This window comes from Anomaloglossus baeobatrachus, chromosome 5 (genome assembly GCF_048569485.1).
Source record: "Anomaloglossus baeobatrachus isolate aAnoBae1 chromosome 5, aAnoBae1.hap1, whole genome shotgun sequence".
Lineage (NCBI taxonomy): Eukaryota > Metazoa > Chordata > Amphibia > Anura > Aromobatidae > Anomaloglossus > Anomaloglossus baeobatrachus.
The window spans coordinates 559,493,545-559,511,738 of NC_134357.1; the positions used below are offsets into that span (position 1 = coordinate 559,493,545).

The 18,194-nt window shown below is 44.3% G+C and overlaps 1 protein-coding gene across 1 annotated transcript in view; it reads left to right on the forward strand.

Annotated features, from left to right (window-relative positions):
• Positions 1-11,681, forward strand: part of LOC142312346 (uncharacterized) — a 336,924-nt gene extending 325,243 nt beyond the window's left edge. The window contains 1 exon segment of the mRNA XM_075351283.1: positions 10,106-11,681. Coding sequence (XP_075207398.1) covers positions 10,106-10,596 — 491 coding nt within the window. The 3' untranslated portion in view covers positions 10,597-11,681.
• Positions 11,682-18,194: the final 6,513 nt, after the last annotated feature.

The following is an 18,194-nucleotide window of genomic DNA, read 5'->3' on the forward strand; positions in this document are numbered from 1 at the left end:
TGAAGGACATCTAGTTCTAGTAATGTAATAAATTGAAGCCACTATTTGATGACCGTCTTCACAATGATCCATTGTTTATGCAGAGGCTTCGAAATTGTTTTAGACTCTTCTCCTGACTAATATCTTTCAACGATGAGATCCCTTTGCTGTGTTGTCAGCTGTTTATGAACCAAGCTTTTACTGTTAAATGTAACAAAGAAAATGTCAAGAAAATCCTCCTAGAATAGTAAAACTTTATGTAGGGTTAATTATATTCACTATAAATTATGGTGGCCAAGTACTGACTACTAATTATCATCAGTGTAAATGTGATTGTCTAATTCTGAACGTAACCACATCACCAATTATAAGAGGGTGTTCACACTTTTGCAGTGACGAAGTCCACAATGCCTTTGTCCACTGTAGAACTAGCTTCATGTCAGCCTCTGTGACAAAGGTCTTTCAGGGAGGAACCCAAGATAAATTTACTGGAACCACAGTAAGCATCTTGGAGAGCTGAATGATATGTTGAAGCTCCTCTTCTTGGTCGGTTGACAAAAAGGACCTAGAAAGTGCATCTGCTTTGACTTTCATGTCCGCTGGCTGAAAATGGAGGACAAAATCAAAACAGGCAAAGAACAATGACCACCTAGCTTGGCATGGACTCAGCCTCTGTTCGGACTGCAGGTAAGCCAAGTTCTTATGGTCGGTGATAATTACTGGATGCCCCTTCTAGTCGATATCACCACTCTTCCAAAGCCATCTTAATTGCCAATAACTTTCTGTCGCCAATCGAATAGTTGCGTTCTGGATAAGAGAAAGACTTGGAAAAGAAAACGCAGGTTACCATTCGCCCGGTAGGTGAATTTTGTGTGAAGACTGTCATGGCCACAGAGGAAGAAGCATCCACTTCCAAGACCTTTTTGTTTGACTCAGGTCTATATAGCTCAGGAGCTGATAAAAAGGCCTGTGTCAGGGAGATAAAGGCACTTTCAGCCCCCAGAGTCCACATTTTTGGATTAGCACCAGATCAAGGTAGAAATTGGGGCAGTTTGGGATGAAAAATGTGGTATAGATTGGCGGTAGTATTTAGCGAACCCCAGAAACTGTTGGATAACATTCATACCTTTAGGACGGGGTCATTTTAGAATCGCAGACACCTACTTAGGATCTATCCTCAGCCTGGAATCACAGATTTTGTAACTCAGAAAGAGAAGGGAAGTCTGCTTGAACACACACTTCTTAAACTTAACATACAGACAGTTATCCTAACCCTCTTCAGGACCTGGCGGACATTCCTCCTGTGAGTGGACAGATCAAGGGGAACACCAGGATGTCGTTTAAGTATACCACCACACAAGAGTAGCGATCACGGAAAATGTTATTTACAAGTTAATGAAAGATCACAGGGGCATTGCTGAACCCAAAGGTCATTACTCTATACTCGACCGTCTTGGTTGTTAAGAGCGGTCTTCCATTCATCCCATTGGCTTATGCAGATCAGGTTATATGTTACTCAAAGATTGAGTTTAGTGAAAATTCTTGAGCCTCTGACATGGTCAAACAATTTTGGAATGAAGGGCAGTGGATAGTTGTTCTTGATTGTGATTTGTAGTCCATACAGGTCCAGAGAGAGCCGTCCTTTTTCTTTACAAAGAAGAAGCCAGTTCCAGCCAGGGAGGAAGGTTTCCCTAGCCAGATATTCTTTGATGTACTCGGACATGGCTTCGATCGCTGCCTGGGATAGAGGGTAGATACTTTCTCGAGGAGGAGTGGAAGCGGAAAGTAGATCTATAGGACTATCATACAGCCTGTGAGGAGATAGACTCTATGCTTCCTTCTTATCGAATACGTCCGTGTAAGACCAAGAAGCGGTTGGCAAGCCCAGAAGGTTTGACGGAGTTGCTGGCAGTCCAGCAGGATGAATCGGGACAAGACATTTCTTGTGACAAGGCTAACCCCAACCAAGCACTTCTCTGGAACTCCAATCCAAGGCTGGCTCATGTACTCATAACCACTGCAGACTCAGGAGCAAAGAATGGGACAGATTTGGTAGCTCATAGAAGGCGATCTTCTCCGAATGCAACATTCCAACTCAAAGTTCCCCAGCTCAGTAACAAATGGAACTGACTGGGACAGAGCTCTCCCATCAATGGACGACACCACCAAAGGACTTTGGAGATGTTGAACGGGAATTTTATACTGGTCCACCATGGCCTGTTGTGTGAAGTTTCAAGCAGATCCAGAATCCAGATAGGCCAACTCGGTGAACTGGGTGTTACCACAGAAAACAGTCACTGACACTGAGAAGTGGACAGGAGCTGCTTTTGCCTAGGGTAACCTCTCCAACAGCCCCTAGACTTGGGAGTTTCCCGACTTCTCGGAACAGGAGCGGATTAGATGTTCAGAACTGCCACAGTAGAAGCACTTTCCTTTGGTGTGACAGACCTGGCGGTTTAGGCAGCTTCACTCTGTCTACTTGCATAGTTTCAGGAGGAGCTATGGAAGATGAAGACTGCGGAATGATCAGCCTTGGGAAGGATGGAGTCAGACACATTGACCTACTCTCTTGGTTCACCTCTCAATAGTATAACTGAAACCTGAGGTTGATCCGAATAGTCAGGGAAACCAGGCCATCTAAGGAGGTTTGAATATCATGACCAGCAAGCTCATCCCTAATTCCCCCAGTCAGACTTTCCAGAAGGCTGCAACCAGTGCCTCATTATTCCAACCAAGTCCTGAAAACAGGGTGCAGAATCAAACAGCATACTGGCCTACTGTAAGACTGTCCTGGCACAGTCTAAGAAGTGACGATGCTGTGGAGGTGACACAACCCGGCTCATTGAAAACCTTGCAGAACTCCTCCAGTAAGGTTTGCAAGTTCGAAGTTACGAGATCTCCTCTCACCCATAAGGAGTTGAGCTATATAAGGTCCTCTCCTCCCATATGGGACATAATGAATACCACCTTGGCCCAGTCCAAGGGAAATTGATTAGCCAAAAGTTCAAAGTGCAGCTTTCCCTGGTTGATAAACCCACAGCATTACTTGAGGTTGGCATCAAACTGCGAAGGAGCAGACAATGATGAGGTTAGGCTTGTACTGGAAGGTAGCCACCAGGTACCACAACATGGCAGTTCCCAGTTCTGTGGCAGCGCACCCCAGGCATCAGGAATGTAGGTGCGGACTAACCAACAGCAGCTGGTACAGACTGGTATGTACAGGCAGGCAGGCTAGTGCTGGCAGGAAGGCTGAAACAGACTGGCAGGCTGGTACAGCTGGAACAGACTGGAACAGACTGGAACATGAATATGGGTATCCAGGACTGGAATGGACGCAGGAACTTGTGTACCGGTACACAGGACTGGAACAGATTCTGGAACATGGGTACAGGAACACAGAACTGGAACAGATTTTGGAACACTGGACAAGAATAAATCAAGGGACAAACTGACAAGACACGTTGCCATAGGCTGAGAGGCACTTCCAGATTAAAAGCATTGCCTCTTTAAGAGTAAAACAGAAGAGAACCTTGAGAATCGTGGATCAATCTGTGCTGCTGTGCATAAAACGAAGGTCCAGTCCGTGATGTAGATCAAAGGTGCTTTATTTACGCAATTTGAAGTGAAAGCCCTCTTTTCAACAGAATAGGCACTGAGTTACCTATCTTATGCTCAGCATTGCAACTTTAAGAGGAGAGGAGAGCGCGCACTCCTGGGAGACCTGTACGCCGTGCTCAGGCCCTGGGTACAGGGAGCAGCGGAGGGGACTGGAGACACCACAGGGTGGCTGGGTTGGTGACTGCTCCGTCGACCCTGCTGGGTGGATGGAGATGGACAGTGCAGGCATGCTGAAACCAGCATTACGCCAAGTATGTGAATTTATTCTATTGGTATACAGTAGGTGCAATTCTCACTCTCACAGGGTGAAAAGTGCAGCTTCCCTGCAAATTTTTCACATTGATTTCTGCAGCTAGATTTACCAGCTATTATGCAGGTTCTCCACTGCCAGAGGTCCACATCAAATCTGCTCCAAGTGAACATTGTCTAAGGATTATTGGAAAGCAATGTGTATATTGAACATGACATACAATATCTAGTAATGCGTATTCATATTCCAATGTTCACCATCTACATTCTTGTTTTTTCTCCTTCCCTTTAGATATGATGATATACAGATAAATTTAGGAAATGCCTAAATAACACAATTGTTCCTACTACATTACGTCCCTCAGCATTGATCAGGAGGCCGGTATGCCACCTTTTTATTTTACCATCTATCAACATTCAGTTAGTAACGTACTTATAGACGTACTTAGTGGATTTATTTCTGAATTTTTTAGAAATGGGTTTGTGATCTTTTACAGAGGTTATTAATATCTTACTATGCTTCGAGCTTTGACTTAATGGGCCATTACCATAGTTAGACTTTTTATAGCAGTTGGTTGCAGAATTTAGGTTCACCACTAGAGTTGACATACCGGCCTCCTGACTTGCATTGCACATGCTATTTGGATTGAATACGCAAGTATTAGACAGTACTCGTTATGAGTATAGCAAGTACGAATAGCTAGATACTCGCTTAACTCTATTCACCACCTCCAGAACCTGGGCGATGTATGTGATTAATAGAAAATATAAATAGGAGAAGCATTACTCGCCAGTCACAGCCTCTGCTGCTTCGGTGCTTATCTCCGGCTTTTCTTTACTTGACTGCAGCCATAATGTGCCACATACAACATGTGAGTGATGCAGCCAATTACTGACCTCACAGTATAGATGATGTAACAGTCATGTTTAATATTGGGCTTGTCATCACAACAGCCAAGTAGACTAAGACCGGAGAAGAGCGATAAAGTTGTAGTGGTAATGGATAGGGATGGGCGAACCCATACCGTCAAGTTCGGTGTCCGTACCAAACACATGGTGTTCATGCACACGAACATGAGCTTTCTGGGACGTTCGTGTTACAGTTCGGGTCCAGGGGCTGTTAAAAAAAAAAAAAAAAAAGCTTGTTATTAAAAAAAACATTCTGATCATACTTACAGGTCCTGCAACGCGTCCTGCAGGCTCTGCCTCCCAGCGCTTCTGTCAACGCGTCCGTCCGATCCTTGCTGTTCCCCCCCCGGTAAGCACCTCTGGCTAAAAGGACCTGCCGTGACCGTAACGTCATACCCGTGTGACCAATCACGTGTGAATGTTGTATTACCTCATTGGCTACAGACTGGTCATGTGAGTATGATGTCATCACAGGTCCTGGGCAGTCTCCAGTCAAGGAAACCGCCTATACCAAAACATGGTATCCATCCACAGACAGCTGTTTCGGGGTATTTGCCCCTCATCAGTGTGGAGTAGGAAACTGGCTAGTTTGCATATTTTCCCAGGGGGCCTTGTTCTAGTGTCACTGCGTTTAGAAACACGTGATGGTGTCTCCGCGGTGTTGGATGTTGATCTCCCCGAGGTCAACCATCTTTATCTATGTAGTCTTCTACTAGGCATTGCTCCCACTAGCCAGTTTCCTACTCCACACTGATGAGGGGCAAATACCCCGAAACAGCTGTCTGTGGATGGATACCATGTTTTGGTATAGGCGGTTTCCTTGACTCGAGACTGCCCTTCCCGTGGTTGTTCCTTCCCTGTGAAAGACCTGGCTATTTTCCTGCTAGCGTTGAGAAACATGTGATGGTGTCTCCGCAGCATTCTTGTTTTGCATATTTTCCCAGGGGGCCTTGTTCTAGTGTCACTGCGTTTAGAAACACGTGATGGTGTCTCCGTGATGTTGGATGTTGATCTCCCCGAGGTCAACCATCTTTACCTATGTAGGCAGATGAGGGTGGTAGCCCGTAGCCGTCTGCTTTATCTGTGCTGAGAATCAAAAATACCGTGGAGCGCTACGTCATTTTTTTTTAATGATTTATGTATTACTACAGTACTGTGATGTCAAGCAATCAAAATATACAGAGAAAAAGGTGATCCAGCTCAGCTGTGGCAAGGTCCGGCATGCAGGGATAACACTCTGGTAGTGCAGGGATCCAATAGAAGAAAAAAGATAATCCAGCTTCCGGAATAATATAAAATCTTGTGCATGCACAGCCCGGAAAAAGAGTGTTTGTTTTATGTGATTGTTTGTTTGTTTTTTTTGTTGTTTTTTTTTTTATATATATATATATATATGTGGAAGAAAAAAAAAGAAAGAAAAAAAATCATTGTATGTTCATGCATATATGATTTTCTTTTCTCTTGTACATAATTTTCTTTGTTCACTTTTTGTGGAATATTTTGTATCCTGTGTTTTGTATATTATCTACCCTATGATAGCACAAGTGTTTTTCTGATTAAACTCACCCCTCCCATTGGTAGGAGTGAGTTTAAAAGCTTGTGGGTAACATTCGTTTACTCAGTCTTGACAAAGAACGCAGGTAGCGTTTGAAACGCGTTGCCGCACCTGGGCTTCCTATTTTGTCCTTGTAATAATACATATTTGTTACGTCCTTTAAAATAAAGCTTGCACAAGATTTTATATTATTCAGAAGCTGGATTATCTTTTTTCTTCAATCCAAATACAGGGAAGCCCATTTTTTTTTAGTTATTTAAATAGTTCGTTAAAAAAAAAAAATACGTGGGTTCCCTCTGCATTTTGTTTTGCTAGCTAACGGTAATCCAATCAGCTACTGGCTGTTAACCCCCACTGCTTGGTGTTACCTTCACTGGCACAGGAAAATCCAGGGAAGTATTTTTTTTGTTTTTGCCAAAAAAACTAAAAAAAAAAAAATGACGTGAGCTTCGCCATACTTTTGTATGTTAGCCAGGTACAGCAGGCAGGTACGGGCTTCCCCAACCCCCAGCTGCCTATTTGCACCTGGCTGGGAACCAAAAATGTAGGGAAGCCCTTTTTTAAATTATTTCATGAATTTCATGAAATAATTAAAAAAAAAAAATCAACATGGGCTTCACCCCATTTTTGTGTCCAGCCAGGTACAACTAGGCAGCTGGGGATTGGAATCCGCAGCGCAGCTTGGCCCAAGCTTTCTGGGCCCTTCCGCTGCGAATTACAGTCCGCAGCCGCCCCAAAAAAAGGCGCTTTCATAGAAGCGCCATCTTCTGGCGCTATATCCAACTCTTCCAGTGGCCCTGGTGACGGGTGGCATGCTGGGTAATAAGGGGTTAATACTAGCTTTATTTTACTAGCTAGTATTAAGCCAGAGATTCTTAATGTCAGGCAAGTTTGACCCGGCCATTAAGACTCTCCAATAAAGGGTTAAGAAAAAGACACCACACAGAGAAAAAATACTTTTATTAGAAATAACTACACAGACACACTTAGAGACTCCATATTTATTACTCCCTCTCACCCCTCCACGATCCTGGTCTTCTGTCTTCTTTCTCCTTCAAGCCATGCAGCTCTGCTACATCAGACAGCACAGGGGAGGAAGAACACTTCTGCTCCCCATGCAGTCTAATCACTCAGTGAGTGAGCAGAGGCTGCGGGTCGGGGTTGTAATCTGTGATGTCACCGCTGCCACGGTTGCCATAGTAACCTGACAGGCGGGTTACTATAGCAACGGTGATCTCCGATCACCTGATTCCCGGCGCCGCTATTCACCGGCTGTGGCAGCCAGTGCCTGCATGTGGGCTGACTCTGTAAAGAGCGCCGACATGCAGGGACAAGGAGCCGACCATGTGCCTGAGCATCTCGCCGGTACATGGCGCTCGCCTAGTATACAGAGTATGGAGATGCTTGGGTGAGCACCGCGTACCGGAGAGATGCACTGACAGGACCTAGCATGACGTCATAGCCATGTGACCAGTCTGTAGCCAATGAGATAAGACACACGTGAGTGGTCACATGCTATGATGTCACAGAAGGTCCTATCATCAGTGCTGGTTACCGGGAGGGCACAGAGATGATCGGAAGGAGAAGCGGCGGGAGACAGAGTCTGCAGGACGTGTCGCGGGACCTGAAAGTATAATAACAATGTTTATTAATAACTATATTCTTTATTTTACAGCCCCACGCCCCATCACATAACTGTAAAGTCCAAGTTCGGTGTTTGGACGCAAGTTCGCGTTATATCAGAACTCGAACGCGAACTTTACAAAACGTTCGGGCAAGTCTCCCGAAAACCGAACATCGGGGGGTTCGCCCATCCCTAGTGATGGATTCAACAGGCAAAACATGTTATTTCAATTATTTATCACATTCTCCCTTTACCCTTCTTTTTTGACAGTTAAAAAAAAACATTTTACAAATTAATTTGCCATTCAAGTTTTACCTTTTCTACAAGGTCAGAGCTTCTTCATATATAATTGCACTGCTCCACCGTTCTGCAGTAAAATGCATGTGGCTGTCAGGGATTGTGCCGGACAGACTCCCCTAAAAGTACTGACTGACAGGTTCATTTATGATTTTCCACTGTGTGTCTTAATACAAAATAATGGTGACCGACACTGAGACATGAACCTATGAAGATGCTGAATTCAACACTCAATTAGGAAACTGCTAGAGCTCATACTGGTGGCCTGACATCATTATCTAATGGTCCTTTCTCTGTGGTGTTCAGCTAGAATGTGAACTGTTTTGTCTCCAATATCTTAGTGAATAATCGAATTTTGCAAAATGAGTTGCAATTGTAATGAACATTTTGATATACATTGCAACCTCGCTTAACGAGTAACCCAGTTAGCGAGTATTTCGCTTAACGAGCAAAGCTCGCTGTAAATTTGTAACCCGGTTTACGAGCAAGCTTTGCTGTATGAGCAAAATACTCACCGCACACACTTCCGTACATCCACCACGCTCTAACTCACTTTTGCAGTCCACACAATCACGCACAAACAAACACGCACACACAGAGATTATGCTCACCTTACCTTCCGTTCTATCGCCAGCCTCCTTGAACTTGTAGTGCGCCCGTACAGGATGTGTATCGGGTAACCATCGCGACCAGTTCCTCCCTCGTCGCGATGCTTGCCAATACACATCCTGTAGCGGCGAACTACAAGAACCATGAGGCCGGCGATAGAACGAAAGGTACACATATTATGCTCACCTTACCTTCCGTTCCATCGCTGGCCTCATGCTTCTTGTAGTTCGCCGCTGCAGGATGTGTATCGGCAAGCATCGCGACGAGGGAGGAACTTCCCCTGTCACCCGCTACTCAAAGGCAGCGCTCTGGCAAATCCGAGGCAAGCGGCTCCTACCTTTGACGTCAGCGCGCTGGGAGCGGAAGGTCCGGCATCGGTCGCGATGGTTACCCAATACACATCCTGTACGGGCAAACTACAAGTTCCAGGAGGCCGGCGATGAAACGGAAGGTAAGGTGAGCATAATCTGTGTGCGTGCATGCTTGTGTGTTTGTGTGTGCTTGTGTGTGTTTGTTTGTGTTTGCACGTGTGTGGAATGGCACAATAGGGGACCAGGATGGGACATTTAACAAGTGGAACGAATTGTCTGCATTGCAATGATTTCCTATGGGAAATCTTGCTTTGCTGAACGAGTAACTTGGTTAACAAGCACACTCCCAGAACGGATTATTCTTGTTAACCAAGGTTCCACTGTAATTAAAAAAACTATTTCCAATTTTATTATTGAAAAAGTAATAAAAAGGGTTATTCTTGGCAGGTGACTGTATTAGGAGATCAGACGGACTTCTGACTTCTTCAGACTTTCAACCATACAATCTTGGTGTGCCACAAGACACATATGAAGAACAGTGCATTATCCCAGTTGTATCCTCAGTGCTTCACAGCAAAGATCTATCATCTGATCCTATTAAAGAGGTCCTATCTTATGATTCATCACACACTATTAAGGAAAATAAAAGTCACAGAAGGGATGTTAGACCTACTAAAGGAAAGAAGACCTTTTCATGTTCACAGTGTGGGAAATATTTTAATCATCGATCAAACCTTGTTGTACATACGAGAACTCACACAGGGGAGAAGCCATATCCATGTTCAGATTGTGGGAAATGTTTTATTAGAAATTCAAAACTTCTTAGACATCAGAGAAGTCACACAGGCGAGAAGCCATTTTCATGTTCGGAATGTGGAAAACGTTTTGCAGATAAACAAGTTCTTACTACACATCAGAGAACTCACACAGGTGAGAAACCATTTTCATGTTCAGAATGTGGGAAATATTTTAATTATCAATCAAACCTTGTTGTACATAAGAGAACTCACACAGGGGAGAAGCCATATCCATGTCCAGAATGTGGGAAATGTTTTACAAAAAAATCAAAACTTGTTAGACATCAGAAAACTCACACAGGCGAGAGGCCATTTTCATGTTCAGAATGTGGGAAATGTTTTGCAAATAGACCACATCTTCTTACACATCAGAAAACTCACACAGGGGAGAAGCCATTTTCATGTTCAGAATGTGGGAAATGTTTTACAAAGAAATCAAATCTTGTTACACATCAGAGAACTCACACAGGGGAGAAGCCATATTCATGTTCAGAATGTGGGAAATATTTTGCAAATAAATCAACTCTTGTTACACATCTGAGAACTCACACAGGGGAGAAACCATATTCATGTTCAGACTGTGGGAAATGTTTTGTGTGTAAATCACATTTGGTTAAACATCAAAAATGTCACGTAGTGAAGAAGTAATATATATGTTGAGATTGTGAGAAATGCTTTTCTTTCAAAACAAATCATGTTAAACATTAACACTAGAAGTCCCAGAGAGGGTCATTTTAACATTTCTACCTTTGGAACCTAGAGACCGGACAAATGACCTGAAGGATTTTAGCTAACTTCCTATAATCACCGTCTTTTGTTCTGTAATTAAGGCCATTACTGTCGCACCACAGGAGGTTGTTGTTTTCCATTGAGTTTAGGCATTTAGTTTCTAGTTAGTTCTATTCAGTTTATTGTATGTCATTTTACCCTCTTTCGGGACTTCAGGGGGAGCTCGAAATTTCTGGGACTTCTAGTGTTAAAGAGCTCACATAGATGAGAAGCCATTTTCATACCCAGAATGTAGAAAATGTTTAATTTATTAACTGTTTATTCTTTTTATCAGGTATTAAAGGGAATCTGTCAGCAGGTTTTTGATACCTCATCTGACAGCAATATAATGTAGGAAGATTATATATAGGAGATTATGAATCCATCAGTGTATAACATAAATTACTGGCTGAAGCCATTCTGAAACAAACAAAGAATTTAGATTCCAGAGCTGAGATTGCTGTCACACTAGGCTCTCAATAGAGATTGACACCCCACAGTCAATGCACAATCACAACACTTTGCACATGCTAGCTAGACCTAGCAATGATAATCACCAAGTGATAAAGCCTTTACTTAAAGTAAACAATAGCTCTCACACAGATAAGAGAAGCACAATGCTTTTTTTAACCCTTGCAGCATGCTGCCCTCAGCTTACACAGTAAAATTCTGCTGGCAGATTCCCTTTAAGATTTGTTACTGTACACATAAGGGGTGAAACCATATTCATGTTCTGAATTTAAGTAAAAAAAAATGTAAGATGCAAAAAATTTACAAAACAGCATTTTTTTTTTTTTTAGCCTTTTCACCCCAAAGCCTGTTTTTACCTTTCTGACCAGGCCAAACTGTTCAATTCTGACCAGTTTCACTTTATGTGGTAATAGCTCTGGAACACTTCAACTTATTGTAACTATTCTAAGATTGTATTTTCGAGACACATTGTACTTCATGTTAGTAGTAAATTTAGGTAGATATTTGTTGTTTGTTTTGTGAAATTATCAAACATTTAATAAAACTTTGAAATGTCATAAATTTCAAACTGTGAATTTTTATGTCTCCACAACCATTTTCCTGAAGTCCATCACATCGATCTTGACTCTCTGATATCTGAATCTGCGCATGCGCTGCCTCTGCAGCCATTTTCCTGTAGTCCATTGCACAAACTGCCCTGAGATCAACGGTGCCCACATTGCACCGCCGCGACACCCCCTCCTCCCAGCCCCAGACTGACAATTTATTGAGCATTGGCTCACTCGTGCTGCCGCCTCGCCCCCTCCCTCCCTCTGCCGGTGAGCTATATCCGGATTATCAGACTCCAGGATTATAAGATGGAACCCCCCTTTTTTTTTTTTCCTGTCTGTTTATAATCCGAAAATATGGTATTTTTTTGTTGGAAGTGTTAAAGATTTATCAGCAATTTCTTAATTTTCCAACAAAGTAAACAAAATCATTTTTTAGGGGAAGCCACATCACATTTGAAGTGACATTGAGGGAAATACCCCAAATGCCGAAAAGTGACTATTTTAAAAACTGATCCATCAAAATTCAAAACCACATTCAACTAGCGTATTAACCCTTTCGGTGCTTCACAGGAATTAAAGCAATGTGGAAGGAAAAAATGAAAACAATTTGTTGTGCAATGTCTCCTGATTACGCTGATACCCCATATGTTGTGGAAAACTACGAAGGGAAGGAACACCATTTGAATTTTAGTACGCAAAATTGGCTGGAATAGATAGTTTATGCCATGTTGCGTTTGCAGAGCCTTTGATGTGCCTAAACCAGGGGTGGGGAACCTCTGGCCCGCGGGCTGCATGCGCCCCGCGATAACCTTTTACGTGGCCCCGGGCAGATTCCCGGGGCTGCAGTGCTGGGGCTGCCGGCCCTTTAAATCACCACATGCGCTGCTTGTGGGAACCAATGGGCTCTCCCGCTGTCCAGTGTCAGCGTGCTCAGCGATGTGTGCCCGCCCCTCCTTTGAGCGGTGTGATGGCCCCTCTGCTCTCCGAGCGGTGTGCCCGCCCCCTACCCTCAGAGTGGTGTGCCCACCCCTCTGCCCTCCGAGCGGCGGAACGGCCCCTCTGCCCTCCAAGCAATGTGCCCGCCCCTTTGCTTTCCGAGGAGTGTGACAGCCCCTCTTCCCTCCAAGCGGTGTGCTCGCCCCTCTTCCCTCCAAGCGGTGTGTCCGCCCCTCTGCTCTCTGGAGTGGTGTGCCCGCCCCTCTGCCTTCCAGCACCAAGTGTCCGGCGCCTGCTCTCCAAGGCTGTATGTCCGGCGCCTGCCCTCTGTGCGCTCTGTAGCCCGTTCAGTGATTTGTGGCCTTCCAGTTCTGTGTACCACCCCCCAAAGTTGTGTGCAATGCTCAGTGCTGTGTCCCCCCCGTCCTTGTTGTGTATCACCCCGGGTTTGTGTCCCCCCAGTGATATTAAGGCTCTGCAAGTGCTGTGTGCAGCCACCCCAGTGCTGTGCATCCCCCCCGTGCCTTGTGCCCTCCCAATGCTGTGTATCACCCCCAGTGTTGTGTTCCCCCAGTGATATCTGTGCCCCTAGTAGTGATGTCTGAGCTCTGAAAGTGCTGTTCGTGCTCCCAGTCCTCCCAGTGATCTGTGCCTCCCCAGTGATGTCTGTGCCCCCCCAGTGATGTCTGTGCCCCCAGCCCCTCTTGTGATATCTATGCCCCCAGCCTCTCTTGTAATGTCTGTACCCCCAGCCCCTCTTGTGATGTCTGTGCCCCCAGCCCCTTTTGCATTGTGTATGCCCCCCAGCCCCTCTTGGGATGTCTGTGCCCCCAGTGATGTCTGTGCCCTCAGCCCCTCTAGTGCTGTCTGTGCCCTCAGCCCCTCTTGTCAGGTCTGTGCCCCAGCTCCTCTTGCGTTGTGTATGCCCCCCCAGCCCCTCTTGCATTGTGTATGCCCCCCCAGCACCTTTTGCGCTGTATATGCCCCCAGTGTCTTCTGTGATGTGTATGCCCCCTCAACCCCTCCTGTGTTTGCCTCCAGCTTCTTCTGTGATGTGTATGCCCCAGCATCTCCTGTGACTTATACATCACATTGTAGATGCTTGGGGATATACATCACAGGAAACACTGGGAACATACACAACACAGGAGGGGCTGGGGGCATATACATCACAGGAGGGGCTGGGGGCATTTACATCACAGGAGGAGCTGTGCGCATTTACATCACAGGAGGGGCTGGGGTCATATATAGTCTCTCATGTGATGTATGTATCCCCAGTGTCTCCTGTGATTTATATACAGCAGCCCAGCGTCTCCTATCTGATGTACATATGTCAGTCCCAGTGTCTCCTATGTGATGTATATGCCCCCAGCCCCTCCAGTGATGTATGTGCCTTCAGCGTCTCCTGTGATGTATATACAGCAGTCCCAGTGTTTCCTATGTGATGCGTGTGCTTCCAGCATCTCCTGGGATGTATATACAGCGTCTATTATGTGATGTATATGATTTACCAATCTTATTATCGCAAGGAGTTAACTGTGCTCCAGACCGAAACAAACCTGAAACAGCAGCTGTGATAAGAAACATGATTAGTATCATCAAACATCACAGCCGCACCACAGAGAAGCAGCTCCAGCCACCACAGTAGGGGTGAGTTAATTAATAGTTTGACCAAATATAGCAGGGTCATTTTCATATTGATAATTTGTGCGGCCCCCGAAGGTTGGTAGAAATTTCCAAATGACCTCCGGCTGAAAAAAGGTTCCTCACCCCTGGCCCAAACAGTGTAAACCTCCACAAGTGGCCCGATTTTGGAAAACAACCATTGGGCTCAGTGAATGAAAAATTACTATTTTTTTTCCATTAAAATATTGCTTTAGCCCCAAGTTTTTAATTCTCAAAAGGGGTAATAGGAGAAAACGAATGGTACAATTTGTTTTACAATTTCTTCTGTGTACAGCAATACTCTCTGTGGTCAAAAAACTACCTTTGAGGCACAGTTCAAAGCTCAAAAGGGAAGGAGCGCCATATAATAGTGAAAATTTGGGGATCTGGATTGCAAGTGCCAGAACAGCAGAACACTTCTATAAGTGACCGCATTTTACAAACTACACCCCCAAATTAATTCATCTAAGCGTGCAGTGATCATATTGACACCACAGATGTATCACACAATGTTTACCATTGGGCAATCAAGAAAAAAACATTTTAATTTTACGTATTACAAAAATTTGCCCCAGATTTTACATTTTCACAGTCGGAAATAGATAAAATTGGCACCAAAATTTGTCACACAATTTCTGCTGAACCTGGCAACACCCCACATGTCAGTACAGTACTGCTTAGCCACACGGCGAGAAGGATTTTTCTAGAAGGGCCGGAAGAGCAGAATCACCCTTCAAGTGACTCCATTTTTGAAACTTCACCTCTGTGGGAATTTCTCTACAGGTGAGACAGGCAATGACTTAGGGCATAATATGTATCTATTACATCATCATGTAGTATGAAGGACGTAATAGGTGCATATATTGGACACGCCCACATGACATATCTAAACAGCTTGTGTACCTACAGAGAGTCATATCTAAAGTTTAATATTAGGCACCGATCCTGATAAATGTGTCCTCCAATTCTGGAGTCCATACTTTTAGGATTTGTCACCTTGCCAGTCAGGGCCGAGATGGGGAAAATCCTAGACAAGAATTGCGGGATGAACTGACGATAATAGGAACTGCTGGATCGCTTTTAATCCATTTGGGCCGAGGCCACTTCAGCACTGCCAATACCTTGTCCAGATCAATTCCAAATCTGCTGTCCGAGAATATGTAGCATAGGAAAGTCAGGGAAGACCGCTCGAAGACACACTTCTTGAATTTGGCATAGAGATTCTTCCTTAGTCCCTGTAGCCCCTAGCAAACATTCCTCCCTTGTGTAGGCAGATCGAGAGAGAGCATCAGAATCTTGTCCAGGTACGCCACCAAGCACGAATAAAGCAGATCTCATAATATATTGCTGACGAATTCCTGGAAGACTGCTGGAGCATTCCTGAGTCCGAATGGCATTACACAATACTCATAGTGGACGTCACGGATTTTGAAGGCCGTCTTCCCTGCGCGGGGACCGTGGGTCGCAGCATGATGGGTTTCTGGAATGAAGGAACCAGGTACAATGACCTCTTCTCCCAGTTTGCCTCTCTGGATTATTCTTGGAACCGAAGGTCTATGTGGATAGCCAGCGATACTACGCAGTTTGGCGAAAAGACACTTTATTCATGGATATTCTCCATTAGGTTAGAGGCGGCTATATAAACAGTGTATTCAAATTAACTAGTAATTAACTATTCGTAATTAAGCAGCCTCACCCTGTATTGAAAGAAGGAATTTGATTAAAACAATGTGAATGTGGTCCCAGTATGTTCAGGTATATTGTAAAATCAGATCTTGTCTGATATTCAGACCTTCTGGGATTCTAGTATGAAGTTTAAAAATCCAAAAGGATTCAAGATTTAATAATTTCCTTTTAAAATCACCACCTCTCAAAGGTTTAGATATTTTCTCTATGCCCATAAATTTTAAGGCTGAAACATCTCAGACAGACAGATAAAAAAACAGACAGATAGACACAGATAGACACAAAGAGACAGATAGGGAAAGAGACAGGCAGGGAATGAGACAGACAGAAAGAGACAGCGAGAAAGATTAGGAAAGAGACAGGGAGACAAAGAGAGACAGACAGAGAGGGAGACAGACAGAGACTGTGAGAGAAACAGAGAGAAAGTTACTATCCCGGGCAATGTTGGGTGCTACAGCTACATATAGAAGTACACTGCACACGCAATGAAATGAATAATGTATAAATTTATTGGACATTCAAAAAAACCATGCAAAGGAAAATGAACTAAAGGACAGACAATTGCTCTGACGTTGCGGCCACAGGCCTTGTTCACAGAGTCTGCTGTCACCAATAGTTCTGTGTTCCAGGGAGAATGCTGTATCAATGTATTGGTAGAGGCTGCATATATGGTATGAAACAGCCAAACATATACAGCCAAGGCACGTGAGCGCCGGCGTCCACACAGGCTCTGAAAACATACCCTAGGCGTTCCTGATACCCCTTTCATACCATATATGCAGCCTCTACCAATACATTGATACAGCATTCTCCCTGGAACACAGAACTATTGGTGACAGCAGACTCTGTGAACAAGGCCTGTGGCCGCAACGTCAGAGCAATTGTCTGTCCTTTAGTTCATTTTCCTTTGCATGGTTTTTTTGAATGTCCAATAAATTTATACATTATTCATTTCATTGAGTGTGCAGTGTACTTCTATATGTATACTTAAGGGATCTTCCCATTCACTAGCACCTCACCCTCAAATTAGTGTGCGCGCCCCTCTTTTTTTTTTTTTTTTTTTTTTTTTAGGGTGCTACAGCTAGTCTTTATTATTTGTGCAATAGTTGATGCAGCTTCTCTAGATTTAATGACAGTACAAGGTATCTGATTGTGATATCATTTCATCTGTATCTGCTTTCTGAATTTATTTCACTTTTGCATTTATGTGATTGGATGATGTTTTTGTGGAGGTGTTCTCTATAGTGATTGGTGATAGCTGTGGCTGCTGACCTATATATTTGGGACTTGTTTTGATATATGTATGCTTGAAAAAGACCGCTGCACCGGTCGAAACGTAACATATGGAATAAAGAAGTTTTTCACTGAATCACCCTGGAGGAGCTGTCCTTTTCTATATGTATTGTGCCACTATTCCAAGAGGATCCCTTGGTTGGACGTGTTTCTCCGGTTACCTTTAGTAACATATCCACTATTGAAGGTGCTTTGAGTAATTTCTAGAAACATTATTGACAGACTGTATGTCAAGGGCTGAAGCCTAAAACAGACAGAGTAGGGTCTCGTCTGATATAGCAACGTGCCAAAGTCCACGGCTTTGGGCAGAGGGGGGAGGGTATGTGACAAGGCAACCAGTTATGTATTAAATGGGAGGTATGTACCACGTAGGTGGTATGAGCTTCAAGAATGCTGGCACTTGTAGGGCCGCAGGTTTTCTTTTTGCTTCAATGTTCACAAGGTGAGGCTCACAGGTGGCTAGAAAGATGGGCAGGTCTGGCCACCTGCGTACCCCTGCCCATAGGTGTGTCACAGCCCATGTAATGGAGTCTGCTGTTTTGCACAGAGAGGTTAGAGTGTTTGAGTCAGTCTGGAGCGATTGGGAGGAAACTGCAGCCAAGCTGAAGAATGCTGGTGTTGCAGGAAGGAGCCTCGGCTAGAGGTGTGCACTGGCAGGAGCCAGTGTGTGGAGGCCACCACACTTCCAAAAGGGACTGTTAAATGGACTGGAATCCCACAGTACGTGGCGGTGTTTGTTTGTTTCACTTTAAGCTAGGAAAGGCTTCCTTATATTTGTTCAAGTGCAGTTTATGCGTAAGTTTTTAATAAACTGCTGGAATTTTTTAAAAAGATGGTGTTTCCTGCGTCCCTGCCTATGCCTAACTGAGCCAATTC